The 14,473-nt window shown below is 39.3% G+C and overlaps 1 protein-coding gene and 1 non-coding gene across 2 annotated transcripts in view; both read left to right on the forward strand.

Annotated features, from left to right (window-relative positions):
• Positions 1 to 5,138: 5,138 nt before the first annotated feature.
• The window catches only part of NOX1 (NADPH oxidase 1), a 34,834-nt gene continuing 25,499 nt past the window's right edge, over positions 5,139 to 14,473 (forward strand). The window contains exons 1-3 of the mRNA XM_070785032.1: positions 5,139 to 5,147; positions 6,276 to 6,371; positions 14,158 to 14,268. Of these exons, the coding sequence (XP_070641133.1) occupies positions 5,139 to 5,147; positions 6,276 to 6,371; positions 14,158 to 14,268 (216 nt within the window). The remainder of the gene's footprint in view (positions 5,148 to 6,275; positions 6,372 to 14,157; positions 14,269 to 14,473) is intronic.
• On the forward strand, positions 6,051 to 6,123 carry TRNAE-UUC (transfer RNA glutamic acid (anticodon UUC)). Its single transcript has one exon. It is a non-coding gene; the product is annotated as a tRNA-Glu (tRNA).

Consider the following 14,473-nt stretch of genomic DNA (forward strand, 5'->3'; position numbering starts at 1 on the left):
ATAAAAGAATACCTTAATGATCTCTGAGTAAGTGAAGGATTTCTAAAAGGATACATAAAATGTATATATCATAAAGGAAAAGATGGTGAATCAGACTATATCAAAATTAAGAATTTCTACTTATCAGAAAACGCTATTAGGAGAGTGAAAACACATGCTATAAGCATAACCAATTAAGGATTGATATCCAATTATAAACAGAACTCTAAGAATCTTTAAGCCATTGAAAAAGAAACCAACAGAAATACAGGCCAGAGGGCAAAGTGGCCAAGATGGCAGAGTAGAAATACTGTGAGCTCACCTCCTCCTGTGGGCACACGAAAATTACAATTATTTACAGGGAACCTATTGATGAGAAAAACAAAAGACTAGCAGAAAAGATCTTCTATTAATACAACTAAAGATATAAAGATAGAATCTTAATGAGGTGGAAAAAAGATGAAACATCAAGAAAAAAGAAAGAGAAGCAAAAGGGAAGAAACAAGTTCATGTATCACCTTTCCAAGAAGGGCCCAAGACAGGTTGAACCTTTTGATTTCCACAACAGTCACGTGGTGTAAGGTGGCAAACAAGGATGCGGAGCCAAGCACGGTGAATCCTACAGAAACACTGAAGAGCTCGGGGAATACAGTGTCTTTCCCATCACATCAAAACTCCTGAAATCAGTGACCACATCCTCTGTAACCACACGACAAAGACTTGGGAATTTACACAGAGAAAAAAGAAAGGAAGGAAGGAAGGAAAGAAAGTAAATAAAAGAAAAGAAAGGTCAAAAAGTAGCAATTTCTTAAAGAAGAAAACTCAAATGGCCAACAATTGAATTAAAAGATGTTCAACTGGGAGTTCCCTGGTGACCTAGTGGTTAGGATTCCAGGCTTTCAGTGATGTGGCCTGAGTTCAATCCCTGTTCAGGGAACTGAGATACTACATACCATGGGAACTACATGTGCCAACATGTATGAATCTCAGAAATAATGTTGAGTGAAAGAAGCAAATCACAGGAGCATATATACATACATACAAACTGCTAGATTCCATTTATTTAAAAGTTCAAAAACAGAGAAAATCTAAACAATATGTTGTTTAGGAATGCATTTAGTTAGTAAAACTATAATGAAAAACGGCAATGATTTCTCCAAATTTCAGGATAGTAGTTACATCTGGGGAAGAAGGGAGACTGTGATCACGGAGGGACGCACAGAGGACTCTAAGATACTGGAAATGAATATTCAATTTTTTAAACCTGGGTAGTGGATACTGGAAATGAATATTCAATTTTTTAAACCTGGGTAGTGGATACATAGATATTCACTGCTTAAAATTATTTTAAAATTACATATATATGTTTTACACATTCTTCTGCATATATTTCATCATTTTAGAAAAGGATAAATAGCAATGCCCAGAACTGAACACACAACTCTAGCTAATCCATCGTACTAGAAGACAATCATCTCCCTCGTTTTAAATACTTTGCTGTTTTTGTTTAGTAACTCAATCATGTCCAACTCTTTCTGACACCATGGACTGTAGCCCAACAGCCTCCTCTGTCCATGGGATTTTCCAGGCAAGAATATTGGAGTGGGTTGCCATTTCCTTCTCCAAGGGATCTTCCTGACCCAAGTGTCAAACCTGGTCTCCACATCTCCTGCACTGGATGTGCATTCTTTACCCCTCAGCCACCAGGGAAGCTCATAAAACCCAGCATTTACTTATGAAAATTAGTTGCATTCATGGAGAAAAATTCAAACTTTATAAACTAGATGTTAAATGTTACTCCTGCTGCTGCTGCTGCTAAGTCGCTTCAGTCGTGTCCGACTCTGTGCGACCCCATAGACGGCAGCCCACCAGGCTCCCCCATCCCTGGGATTCTCCAGGCAAGAACACTGGAGTGAGTTGCCATTTCCTTCATTTTCATAATACCCCCTTACATAACAAATTGTCAGACACATTTGTACATATGGGTGTACTATCTTCTTAGAATATTTTTATAAGTAACCTAAAATCTGATTTGACAAATCATTCAACTGAAAAGTGTTGTACTGATTTTATTATACAGTCTTAACTCAACAGTGGCTTTCAGCTTTATCTATCTATCTAACATAAAAATTCCCAAATATTTTGAGACAAATACTTTGCCTCTATTTTCCTCTGAGCTGAGGTGTACATTTATACCGACTAAATTTTCTTTTATTCTATGTGGCCATTCTTTTCACTTGTCCTTCCAACCAGTCAAGAGCTCTCCAGAACCAGGTCATCTTCCAGGAGAATTGGTAAACTAAGTTTCTGAGCTAGCCAAGCTGAGGTCCAAATTGCAGCCAGCAGAGGCAACAACTCTTCTGAAAACCCAGCTCAAGGCAGCTTCCTTAACATGCTTGTGTTCTGCCCTGTTTTTCCAGAGGTCATCTGTTTATAGCTTCAGCCTAAATTCTTCCTTCTGAGAAACCTTAGCGAATGTCTTATCAAGGAAGACAATGCCTCACATTAGGTCATGTTGGTAAGTTAATGGGAGAGAATATCCTCACCTAAGAAGACTTATTTCCTGAAGGGATAAAACCCCACCAGGGAAAACCCCTGTGGTACTTATAGGTAGGGCTGGTTTACCAAGGCTGATAACATAGTTATGACCAGAGGAGGAAGGTAGAGTGCATTTATTCATTTCTGAAAGCTTTGTGGGTAGATGTGCATCTTTCTGTAATCTGCAATATTAAAGTTTCACAGACTCTGAGCTGAACAGAGGTGCTAACCCTGAAGAACCTCTTCAGAATCCAAGTTGCTGAATCTTCCTTGCTGCCTGCAGAGGCTCCAAACCACCTTTTGACAATGGGAAACTGGGTGGTTAATCACTGGTTTTCAGTTTTGTTTCTGGTAAATGATTTTTCACTTTCTGTTAATTACTCTTAGAGTAAGAAGATGTTACGTTTGTTAATATGTGTAGTTACTGTAAAGGGAAAAATTCCATGACAATATTGAGCTTTTCAAGGTCAGTCATCACTGAAAGGTCCAATCCTAGGATTGCATATATATGCTTAATATACTTTTCTGTGTATGACGTATTTCAGTATTTTAGAAACCAGTCCAACTCCAGAAATTGATTGATAAAGAGACAAGAATATAAACCACAAGTATTTGGAATGTCAATCTGTTTTCTTTTTTTTCTCTTTTTCTTTTCCATTTTACTTCTAACTACTGCTATGGAGCACTCATTTCTCTCCATTCTTTCTATCCTGCTCACACCAAGAAATCATAAAATCATTGAATGTTTGAGGTAGAAGTGATCTTAGAGATTATGGCGTAGCACTGTCCACTAGAAATATAATGTGAAGTCACATATGTAATTTCAAAATTGTCTAATACCTATGTTTGGATGTGAGAGTTGGACTATAAAGAGGGCTGAGTGCAGAAGAACTGATGCTTTTGAACTGTGGTGTTGGAGAAGACTCTTGAGAGTCCCTTGGACTGCAAGGAGATCCAACCAGTCCATCCTAGGGGAAATCCATCCTGGGTGTTCATTAGAAGGACTGATGTTGAAGCTGAAACTCCAGTATTTTGGCCACCTGATGTGAAGAGCTGACTCATTTGAAAAGACCCTGGTGCTGGGAAAGATTGAAGGCAGGAGGAGAAGGGGATGACAGAGGATGAGATGGTTGGATGGCATCACCGACTCAATGGACATGGGTTTGTATAAACTCCGGGAGTTGGTGATGGACAGGGAGGCCTGGCGTGCTGTGGTTCATGGGGTAGCAAAGAGTCAGACACGACTGAGTGACTGAACTGAATTGAATACCTATGTTGAAAAAGGTAAGGAGAAAATGGTGAAATGAATGTCCAGTAAAATATCTTGTTTAACCCAGTGTATTTAAAATGTTATCCTTTAAACATGTAATCAATATGAAAATATTAATGAGATAATTTATATTATTTTATTTTTACTGTTTTTGAAATCCAATGTGCATTTTATACTTATCGCACATCTCAATTAAAACTAGACATATTTCATGTTCTTAGTTGCCACATGTGGTTAGTGGCTATGGCTTTAGGTAGTGCAGAAAGAAACCAACTCTTTGATTTTACAAGGGAAAATAAGACCCAGATGTCACACAGGTTGGTTGCAGAGCCATCACTCAATTCCAGCTCCCCAGTGTTCAAGCCACAACTCCTTTACCACACTACATGTATACAATCCCCTTCTCCTAACACACTCTCTAACTGAACTCTAGCTTCATTTCTGCTATTAACTGAATGACCAAGATCAAATTACTTATCTTCTCTAGACTTCAGGTCACCTGTGTTGTAGCTGGGGGAGGATTAATGAAAACTAGATTACATATAAATATGAGTGTTTCTAGCTCTAAAATCCTCTTTTTATAATCCCTCTCTTAGGTGATGATGATTTAAATATCTTTCCACCTTGCACCAATCTTTCCAGAGGGCTCAGACTTCTTCTTATCTCTGACATGTACTCCTTTGCTATTTTTTTTAATGAAAAATAAATTACCCCCAAAATACTTTTGCTCCTCCTTCCTGCCAGGTCTTCTACTTGACTTTCTTTTCCATTTATAGTGGAGGAAATTATAGTCTATGTGGGGAAGGGAATGGAATTCCTTACAGATGTCACTGTATTTCATAATTCATCTTTCTTGCAGTTGATTATTTAGCTGACACAGTGTTCTTTGCCTCTGTGTCCCTGTCAGATTCTGAAATATTTTTGGTCTCCCTAAATAAGGTTCTCTACCTTGTCTTCTAAACCCCTGAATTATCTGTGGCTTTCACCTCTCTTTTTCCATTAAGGTCAAAGATCTCTGGAAGACACACAACTCTGGAAAGGGTGTGTGGGCAAAGAATGCAGAAATAAATTGAGTGGAAAAGCCAGTCTGGTGATGACACAGCCAGAATTTATTGAGCTTATACAATGCACCGAGCATTGTATTAATCACTTCACATGTATTATTTCATGTAACATTCAAAGCATTGCTGTGGTGTAGATATTGTTATTATCCTCATTTTGTAAGTGAAGAAATTGACGTTCAGAAAAGTTAAATCACAGATCTAAGATTACAGAACTAGAAAGTGATGGAACTAGAATTTGAGCCCAGGGAGTTTGACTCCAAAATCATGCTTCAAATCACTATGTTATGATGCTACAGGTATGTGACTGGTCCAGATCTAGGGAATCTGAATGGGTCATATTCTAGACTAAAGGCCCTCTACCCATAGGGCTGAGATGACTCTGGACCATCCTAGGGCCATAGATATATATTAGAGGTATGTATTCCAGTGCCCCTAGAGTCCTGATCAATTACAGACTTTGTTTTCCAAAGCAATGGGGAGTAGGTTCCAAATTTCTCTCTTTGCCAATGGAGACAGATCTTGGGACAGACAAAGTCTTAAGCACTCAAATGAGTCCACAGCAATGATAGGTTAATTTGAAGAAAAGAATAACAATCTAAAAACAGGGAAGTGTACGTCAGGGTATAATTAAAGAGGTAGGCCCATCTGGAATGGTTTATTCCCTTCAGATGGGTATTGTTACAGATGTTCAATTTATTCTTTCTTTAGAAATCCATTTATTCACTTATTGCCATCTTTTAGGTGCAATAGTTTGAATGATCTGGTCCAGGAGTTGGCAAATGTTTTCTGTAAAAGGCTAGATTGTACAATTTTAGGCTTTGTGGGCCATATGTTCTCTGTCACAATTTCTCAACACTTACTTTGAATCACAAAAGCAGTTATAAACAATACAGAAATAAGTAGGTGTGGCTAAGTTCCAATACCATTGTATTTATAGATACTGGAATTTGAATTTCATATAATTTTCGCATGTCATGAAATATATTCTTCTTTTGATTTTTCCAACCATTTAAAAATGGGAAAAAATATAAAACCCATTCTTTAGCCTGTAGGCTGTACAAAACAGGTGGTGAGCTAGATTTGGCCTATGAGCCTTGATTGGCTGACCTTGGTGATTAGCATCATTAGTGCATGTCTTAAAGTCCTGACTCACTCTGAGATTAAGTTTACTCATTTAAAATGAAAACAGATATAGGATTTCCCTGATGGTCCAGTGGCTAGGAATCTGCACTTTCACTGCAGAGGGTACAGGTTAGATCCCTGGTCAGGGAACTAAGATTCCACATGCCTCGCAGTGTACCCCCTCTGCCAAAAAAAGAAAACATACAAACACAAAATAGCCAAATGGTGAAACTATTCTTTACCCCTTATCTACTCCTTCCCTAAATTTCACTTTATTCCTTGCTTCATTTTTCTTCCTCTAGGTTGCTTGGTTGGGGCTGAATGTTTTCCTGTTCGTGCATGCCTTCCTGTCATTTGAGAAGGCCACCAAGTACTACTACACAAGACAAATACTGGGGGTGAGTATCACAGTTGTGATGTGGGGAATCTCTCTGTTTTTTCTTGTCTATGACTCTGCTCCTTTGTGACCCAATGCCCTCATTTCCCGTAGAGTTAGGGTCACCAGAAAAAAACTTCAGGCTACCCAGGTAAATTTGAATTCCAGAATAATAACAAATCTTTTTTATTTATTTTACTTATTTATTTTTGGCTGTGCTGCGTTTTCACTGCTATGTGGGCCTTTTCTCTAGTTGTATTGAGCCAGGGCTACTCTTCTTTGCCGTGCGCAGGCTTCTCACTATGGCGGCTTCTCTTGTTGTGGAGCACGGGCTCTAGGGCATCTGGGCTTCAGTAGTTGTAGCTCCCAGGCTCTAGAGCACATGCTAAATAGATGTGGCCACTTAGTTGCTCCACCACACGTGGGATCTTCCCGGACCAGGGATTGAACAGGTGCCCCTTGCATTGCAAGGCGAATTCTTAACCACTAGACCACCAGGGAAGCACCAAATCTTTTTTTTTTTTTAGTTAGTATTTATTTATTTGGCTGTGTCAGGCATTAGTTGCGGCATGAGAGATCTCTCCTTGTGGCTCTGCAGTGCACGGACTCTCTAGTTGCACCTGGGCTCAGTAGCTGTGGCGGGTGGGTTTAGTTGCTGCATGGCAGGTGGGATCCCAGTTCCCTCATCAGGGACTGAACTGGTGCACCCCACTCATTGCAAAGTGGACTCTCAACCACTGGATCACCAGGGAAGTCCCAACAAGTATTTTTTGGGGGGTATCATTTATTCCAAATATTGCATGAGACAGGGGCATATCAGAAAATGATTCATTTTTTAAAGTTCAAATTTAGCTGAGCATCCTATATTTTTGTTTGCTAATCTGACAGCCTTATCCTGGGCACACTCCATGGCTCCAATAATGAAAACACACATTAAAGAAATATTGAGTAATTTTCGAACCGGTTTCCATAGAAAGCCAGGTGTCCCTGCAGAGTGTGAGGGGAAAGCTAACAGGACAGTGTCCCTACATCAACCAAAGCAGCATTTATCTGTCTTGTGGATTCCTGCTTATGATTTTAAGAAAGAGTTTGGCTGAAAACAAATGAATGAACAACTTGAAAATCATTGCTGTGGACTGATCTCACAGAAAAATACCTATCAAACAAGAGGGATACTTGGTGTGGTGAGTTTTGTGGAGTGGGTGGTGTTGCCAAATTCAAGGCCTGTAGAATGATGGGGTCAAGTCAGAGTAACAGGATGGAGAAGCCTGGGGAAGGAGCAGATTATAAGGACAGGAGAGGAAGGGTGAGGTGGGTATGGCACGTTGGCATGGAAGTGAACAAGAAGAAGCTTGGAGATGAGAATGGTTCTCTCACAGGCTCGTCAGTCTGGCCACTGCCTGGTTAAAGAAACAAATTGACTGCTAACTTTTGTCAGTTATTCAGTAACATGTAAGGATTTGAAGAAGTCACTTTCATCTTGATGAAGAAGTCACTTTCTTTAGCTTTCCAGGAAGACTCACCCAGTGTACATGTTTAAAGACAGCTTGTCCTTTTGAAAAATCCTTCTTGTCTCTTCATAATCGAACGATCCGTGTTGAGATCACAACTCATTTGAATGTTTTGTTCAGACTTATTTCACCCTGCTGTTTTCCATTTTAAATGTTGGTCCTTGATCCTTCTTTGGAAACTATAGCTCCAAAGAAAGTGTTAATTTGTTTAAAAAATAGTTTTTTACTAAGAGAATGATGTAATAAATGTGACTAACTATTAACAGAATTGCTTTATGATCAAAAAGTCAGCAGCAGAAAAATGAATCATGCTGATATCCTGTGGACATTTCATTTTGTAAAATCCTTTCTATAAAAAATTAACTAGAAATGATGCTGCTTTCAAGGAGATCAAATGATATAGAAGTGTTAGAATAAAATGCGAAAATCACTCTCCCATCACATTCTGTGGAGATAACCTTTGTTAATGGTTCGACTTGTGTGTCTCTAAAGACAAACTGACGTATACTCACAAATGCATCAGACGTATAGGTTTTGTTTTTGAGATAGGTAATATTTTTATTCACTTATTCCATATAAACAGTAAAACTTGTTCTTTTTGGTGTATGCTTCTATAAGTTTTGATAAACACATTCAATAGAACACTTTAAAAAAATTAACCAAAGAAAAATAAAGGATCACATTGTAGATATTGGCTGGAAATTTCTTCTTACACTTAGTGTATCTCAGATATCTCTCCATGTAAGTACATAACCAGTGATGTGCTGGAACTAGCTCATGCCAGTATGCAGTTGCCAGTTGTGCATCTCTTCCCAACCCTATATCCAGTGTTGTTTAATGACATAAGCTTGGTATCTTGAAGTCTGCCATGGTGGGAGTATTTACAACAGGTAAATTGACAAACACTGGAAATCAAGAATCTCCCTTCCCCTGAAAACTGGTTGTGAAGCATTTACCAGCCTTACACCATTGCATATAGATAACGCTCATTCTTTTAAGAGAATAACAGTTCATGGCATTGAGGCACCATAATTTATTTAATCACTCCCAAGGGTATGTCTTAAATTTATGCTTCCTTTAGGAAAATACAGAGTTATTTTATTCAGAGGAATGAGTTTAAATCCATAGTCAATGAGGCGTTAATGACAGCTGCAATTGAATTAAAACATCAGTTATTGTTAGTGTTGAAAAGTGAACATAAATTGGTGTATTTCAATGTGCTGCTATGGGGAAAAAAAGATTTGCTCTGAAAAAAATTCATCCCATACAGATATCCTCAACAGAATATGAAGCTGTGAAATTGTAGTCCTATATTTTTTAATTTACTTGTCAATTTCAGCTTTAAGGAACCTCTGTGATTCAAATAAGCAAGCAGTGGGAACTAACGTGGAAATGCAGGATCTTTGATATGAGCAGAGGAAATTTACTCAGAAACAGAACAGGCTATCTCTACCAAAAACAGTTGGGATGTGACTCAGCAGAAGGAGAAAACACAGGTCATGTGGAAGAGTCAGAAATGGAAAACAGTAGGGCAGCTCGTGTTTACTGTACTGCCAGACATTGTAAGCCCTTATGGATGTAGGCAGATCTTGACCTGGCTTATTAAGCCAGTGTCACGTTGTCTGGGTTTAGGTTGTGTGGAAAAATAGTCTTTGTGCCAAAAAGATTATTACAAAAAGGTGGGTGGTGGTGATGATTTAGTTGCTCAGTCATGTCTGACACTTGTGACCCCATGGACTATAGCCCACCAGGCCCCTCTGTCCATGGAATTTTCCAGGCAAAAATACTGGAGTGTGTTGCCATTACCTACTCCAGGGGATCTTCCTGATCCAAAGTCAGTGACAAATTGTTTATTGTAAAAACCAATTGCATAACTAGGGGGGGGTTCTTTTTCAATACCATGGATTACTTTGTCTAGTGAAGCCTACCTACCAACTCCCTTTCAGAATAATATTTTTAAACATAGTCAATAAAATACATGGGATTATAATAGAAACCAATTATATTAAAATATAATCAAAATATACAATAAAACAAATTTGTGATAGAGTGATGTATCTATCTACTTCTTTAGTTGTTGTTATTTAGTCTCTAAGTCATGTCTAACTCTTTGACACTCCATGGACTGTAGCCTGCCAGGCTTCTCTGTCCTTGGGATTCTCCAGGCAAGAATACTGGACTGGGTTGCCATTTCCTTCTCCAAGAAAAAGGCAAAGAAATTGTTAACTCTGCCTCATCTTCTTCCTTTTAGCAAGTCATTGACAGGCACAAATGTAAGGCTGGCAAGTCAGATGAAGTACAACAAAAATTGTCGGGCTGCTGCCACCACCTTTGTTGCTGCTGTGAAATTGTCATACTACATTGTATGCAGTCCCAAGTACATGGAACTGACTCAGAGACCACTTGTATAGTTGAGGAGAGAAATCGAAATTAGCTACCACAGAGTTGAACATATTCTATCCAGTCTATACCTAATCAAGCCTGTTTCTTGGCTCAATACTTTGAAGCACTGATTCCTTGTCTCCTTTTCTGGCAGCTTCTACTATTAGATCAGATGTGGTCCACTGGAGAAAGGAATGGCAAACCACTTCAGTATTCTTGCCTTGAGAACCCCATGAACAGTATGAAAAGGCAAAAGGATGGGACACTGAAAGATGAACTCCCCAGGTTGGTAGATGCCCAATATGCTACTGGAGATCAGTGGAGAAATAACTCCAGAAAGAATGAAGAGATGGAGCCAAAGCAAAAACAACACCCAGTTGTGGATATGACTGGTGATAGAAGAAAGGTCTGATGCTGTAAAGAGCAATATTGCATAGGAACCTGGAATGTTAGGTCCATGAATCAAGGCAAATTGGAAGTGGTCAAACAGGAGATGGCAAGAATGAACATCGACATTATAGGAATCAGCGAACTAAAATGGACTGGAGTGGGTGAATTTAACTCAGATGACCATTATATCTACTACTGCGGGCAGGAATCCCTTATAAGAAATTGAGTAGCCATCACAGTCAACAAAAGAGTCCAAAATGCAGTACTTGGAGGCAATCTCAAAAACGACAGAATGATCTCTGTTCGTTTCCAAGGCAAACCATTAAATATCATGGTAATCAAAGTCTATGCCCCAACCAGTAACGCTGAAGAAGCTGAAGTTGAATGGTTCTATGAAGACCTACAAGACCTTTTAGAACTAACACACAAAAGGATGTCCTTTTTATTATAGGGTACTTGAATGCAAAAGTAGGAAGTCAAGAAACACCTGGAGTAACAGGCAAATTTGGCCTTGGAGTACAGAATGAAGCAGAGCAAAGGCTAATAGAGTTCTGCCAAGAGAATGCACTGGTCATAGCAAACACCCTCTTCCAACAACACAAGAGAAGACTCTATGCATGGACATCACCAGATGGTCGACACCAAAATCAGATTGATTATATTCTTTGCAGCCAAAGATGTAGAAGCTTTATACAGTCAGCAAAACAAGACCAGGAGCTGACTGTGGCTCAGATCATGAACTCCTTATTCCCAAATTCTGACTTAAATTGAAGAAAGTGGTGAAAACCACTAGACTATTCAAGTATGACCTAAATCAAATCCCTTATGATTATACAGTAGAAGTGAGAAATAGATTCTGATAGATGAGTACCTGATGAACTATGGATGGAGGTTCATGATATTGTACAGGAGACAGGGAGCAAGACCATCCCCAAGAAAAAGAAATGCAAAAAAAGCAAAATGGCTGTCTATGGAGGCCTTACAAATAGCTGTGAATAGAAGAGAAGTGAAAAGCAAAGGAGAAAAGGAAAGATATACCCATTTGAATGCAGAGTTCCAAAGAATAGCAAGGAGAGATAAGAAAGCCTTCCTCAGTGATCAGTGCAAATAAATAGAGGAAAACAATAGAATGGGAAAGACTAGAGATCTCTTCAAGAAAATCAGAGATACCAAGGGAACATTTCACACAAAGATGGGCTCAATAAAGGACAGAAATGGTAGGGACCTAACCAAAGCAGAAGATATTAAGAAGAGATGGCAAGAATACACGGAAGAACTGTACAGAAAGATTCTTCATGATGCAGATAATCACAATGGTGTGATCACTCACCTAGAGCCAGACATCCTGGAATGTGAAGTCAAGTGGGCCTTAGGAAGCATCACACCAAACAAAGCTAGTGGAGGTGATGGAATTCCAGTTGAGCTATTTCAAATCCTGAAAGATGATGCTGTGAAAGTGCTGCACTCAATATACCAGCAAATTTAGAAAATTCAGCAGTGGCCACAGGACTGGAAAAGGTCAGTTTTCATTCCAATCCCAAAGAAAGGCAATGCCAAAGAATGCTCAAACTACCGCACAATTGCACTCATCTCACATGCTAGCAAAATAATGCTCAAAATTCTCCAAGCCAGGCTTTAGCAATATGTGAATGATGAATTTCCAGGTGTCCAAGCTGGTTTAAGGAAAGGCAGAGGAACCAGAGATCAAATTGCCAACATCCACTGGATCATCAAAAAAGCAAGAGAGTTCAGGAAAAACATCTATTTCTGCTTTATTGACTACGCCAAAGCCTTTGACTGTGTGGATCACAATAAACTGTGGAAAATTCTTCAAGAGATGGGAATACCAGACCACCTGACCTGCCTCTTGAGAAACCTGTATGCAGGTCAGGAAGCAACAGTTAGAACTGGACATGGAACAACAGACTGGTTCCAAATAGAAAAAGGAGTACATCAAGGCTGTATATTTAACTGCTTATTTCATGAGAAACTCTGGGCTGCAAGAAGCACAAACTGGAATCAAGATAGCCAGGAGAAATATCAATAACCTCAGATATGCAGATGACACCACCCTTATGGCAGAAAGTGAAGAGGAACTAAAGAGCCTCTTGATGAAAGTGAAAGTGGAGAGTGAAAAAGTTGGCTTAAAGCTCAACATTCAGAAAACAAAGATCATGGCATCTGGTCCCATCACTTCATGGCAAATAGATGGGGAAACAGTGGGAACAGTGGCTGACTTTATTTTTCTGGGCTCCAAAATCACTGCAGATGGTGATTGCAGCCATGAAATTAAAAGATGCTTACTCCTTGGAAGGAAAGTTATGACCAACCTAGATAGCATATTGAAAAGCAGAGACATGACTTTGCCAACAAAGGTCCATCTAGTCAAGGCTATGGTTTTTCCAGTGGTCATGTATGGATGTGAGAGTTGGACTATAAAGAGGGCTGAGCGCCAAAGAATTGATGCTTTTGAACTGTGGTGTTGGAAAAGACTCTTGAGAGTCCCTTGGACTGCAAGGAGATCCAACCAGTTCATCCTAGGGGTAATTGGTCTTGGGTGTTCATTGGAAGCACTGGTGTTAAAGCTGAAACTCCAATACTTTGGCCACCTGATGTGAAGAACTGACTCACCTGAAAAGACCCTCATGTTGGGGAAAATTGAGGGCAGGAGGAGAAGGGGACGACAGAGAATCAGATGGTTGGATGGCATCACCAACTCAATGGACATGGGTTTGGGTGGACTCCGGGAGTTGGTGACGGACAGGGCTGCCATCTATGGGGTCTCACAGAGTCGGACATGTCTGAAGTGACTTAGCAGCAGCAGGGAGGTCTGGCGTGCTGCGGTTCATGGGGTCACAAAGAGTTGGACATGACTGAGTGACTGAAATGAACTGAACTGAAATGAACTGATGTATGCTACCTGACCACCCAAGGAAATAATTTTGAAATTCTGTTCTTAGAAGTTCTCCCTTCTCAAATCTCTACCTAAGTTTAAGTTTTTACTCTGAGGAGTTTCTTTGTTTTGTTTTTTTCAATTATTTAAAGGATCTTAAATATAAACAGTTAATTTTTTATTTTTTTTATTACATGATTATTACATACTTATAACTGCAACATTAGAAAGTATAGAAAAGAGAAAAATAGTCACTATAATTATAACTCAAATAATTAAGCTATATTTAAAATGCAATATATATATTCAAGATTGTTTTACAAATGATGAACTGAATTCATAATTGACTGTATTAAGCAAAAATCCTGAATGCAAAGTGTTACATTCATAGAATTTATTTGTCAAATCATTAAATCCTGTTCTCTTTCATATTGATAAATGTATAGTCAAACATTTCCAAACCACTGTCAAGAGATTTCTCAATTCAATATTAAGTTCAGCAAATTTTCTGTCATTTGTAAACAGAGAGTTTGGACTCATTGTCCGGGTCTCAGACAAGTGGACCAGGCCCGTGCTCACCTGTTAGATGAAGAGATGAAGCAGCTGATGGTTTCTTCTCTCCTCTGTTTTAGTCAGCGCTGGCCTGGGCCCGAGCCTCTGCTCGCTGCTTGAATTTTAACAGAATGCTGATCCTTCTTCCCGTGTGTCGAAATTTGCTGTCTTTCCTGAGAGGCACCTGCTCAGTGAGTCCTAACCACTTGTAGGTCATTTTTCACATTAAAGACAAAAGACTCTGTACATCTCAGTAGGACAGCTCAACACCAGGCCCCTAGGAATGGAAGCCAGAGATCTCCTTTGGGGGGTGAGGCTAGGGGGTGAGCAAGAGTGGGTGGGTATTGGCATTCTTTATGTAAGACATGTTGGTTATATATTGAAAGTGAAAGTGTT

This window comes from Bos indicus, chromosome X (genome assembly GCF_029378745.1).
Source record: "Bos indicus isolate NIAB-ARS_2022 breed Sahiwal x Tharparkar chromosome X, NIAB-ARS_B.indTharparkar_mat_pri_1.0, whole genome shotgun sequence".
NCBI lineage: Eukaryota > Metazoa > Chordata > Mammalia > Artiodactyla > Bovidae > Bos > Bos indicus.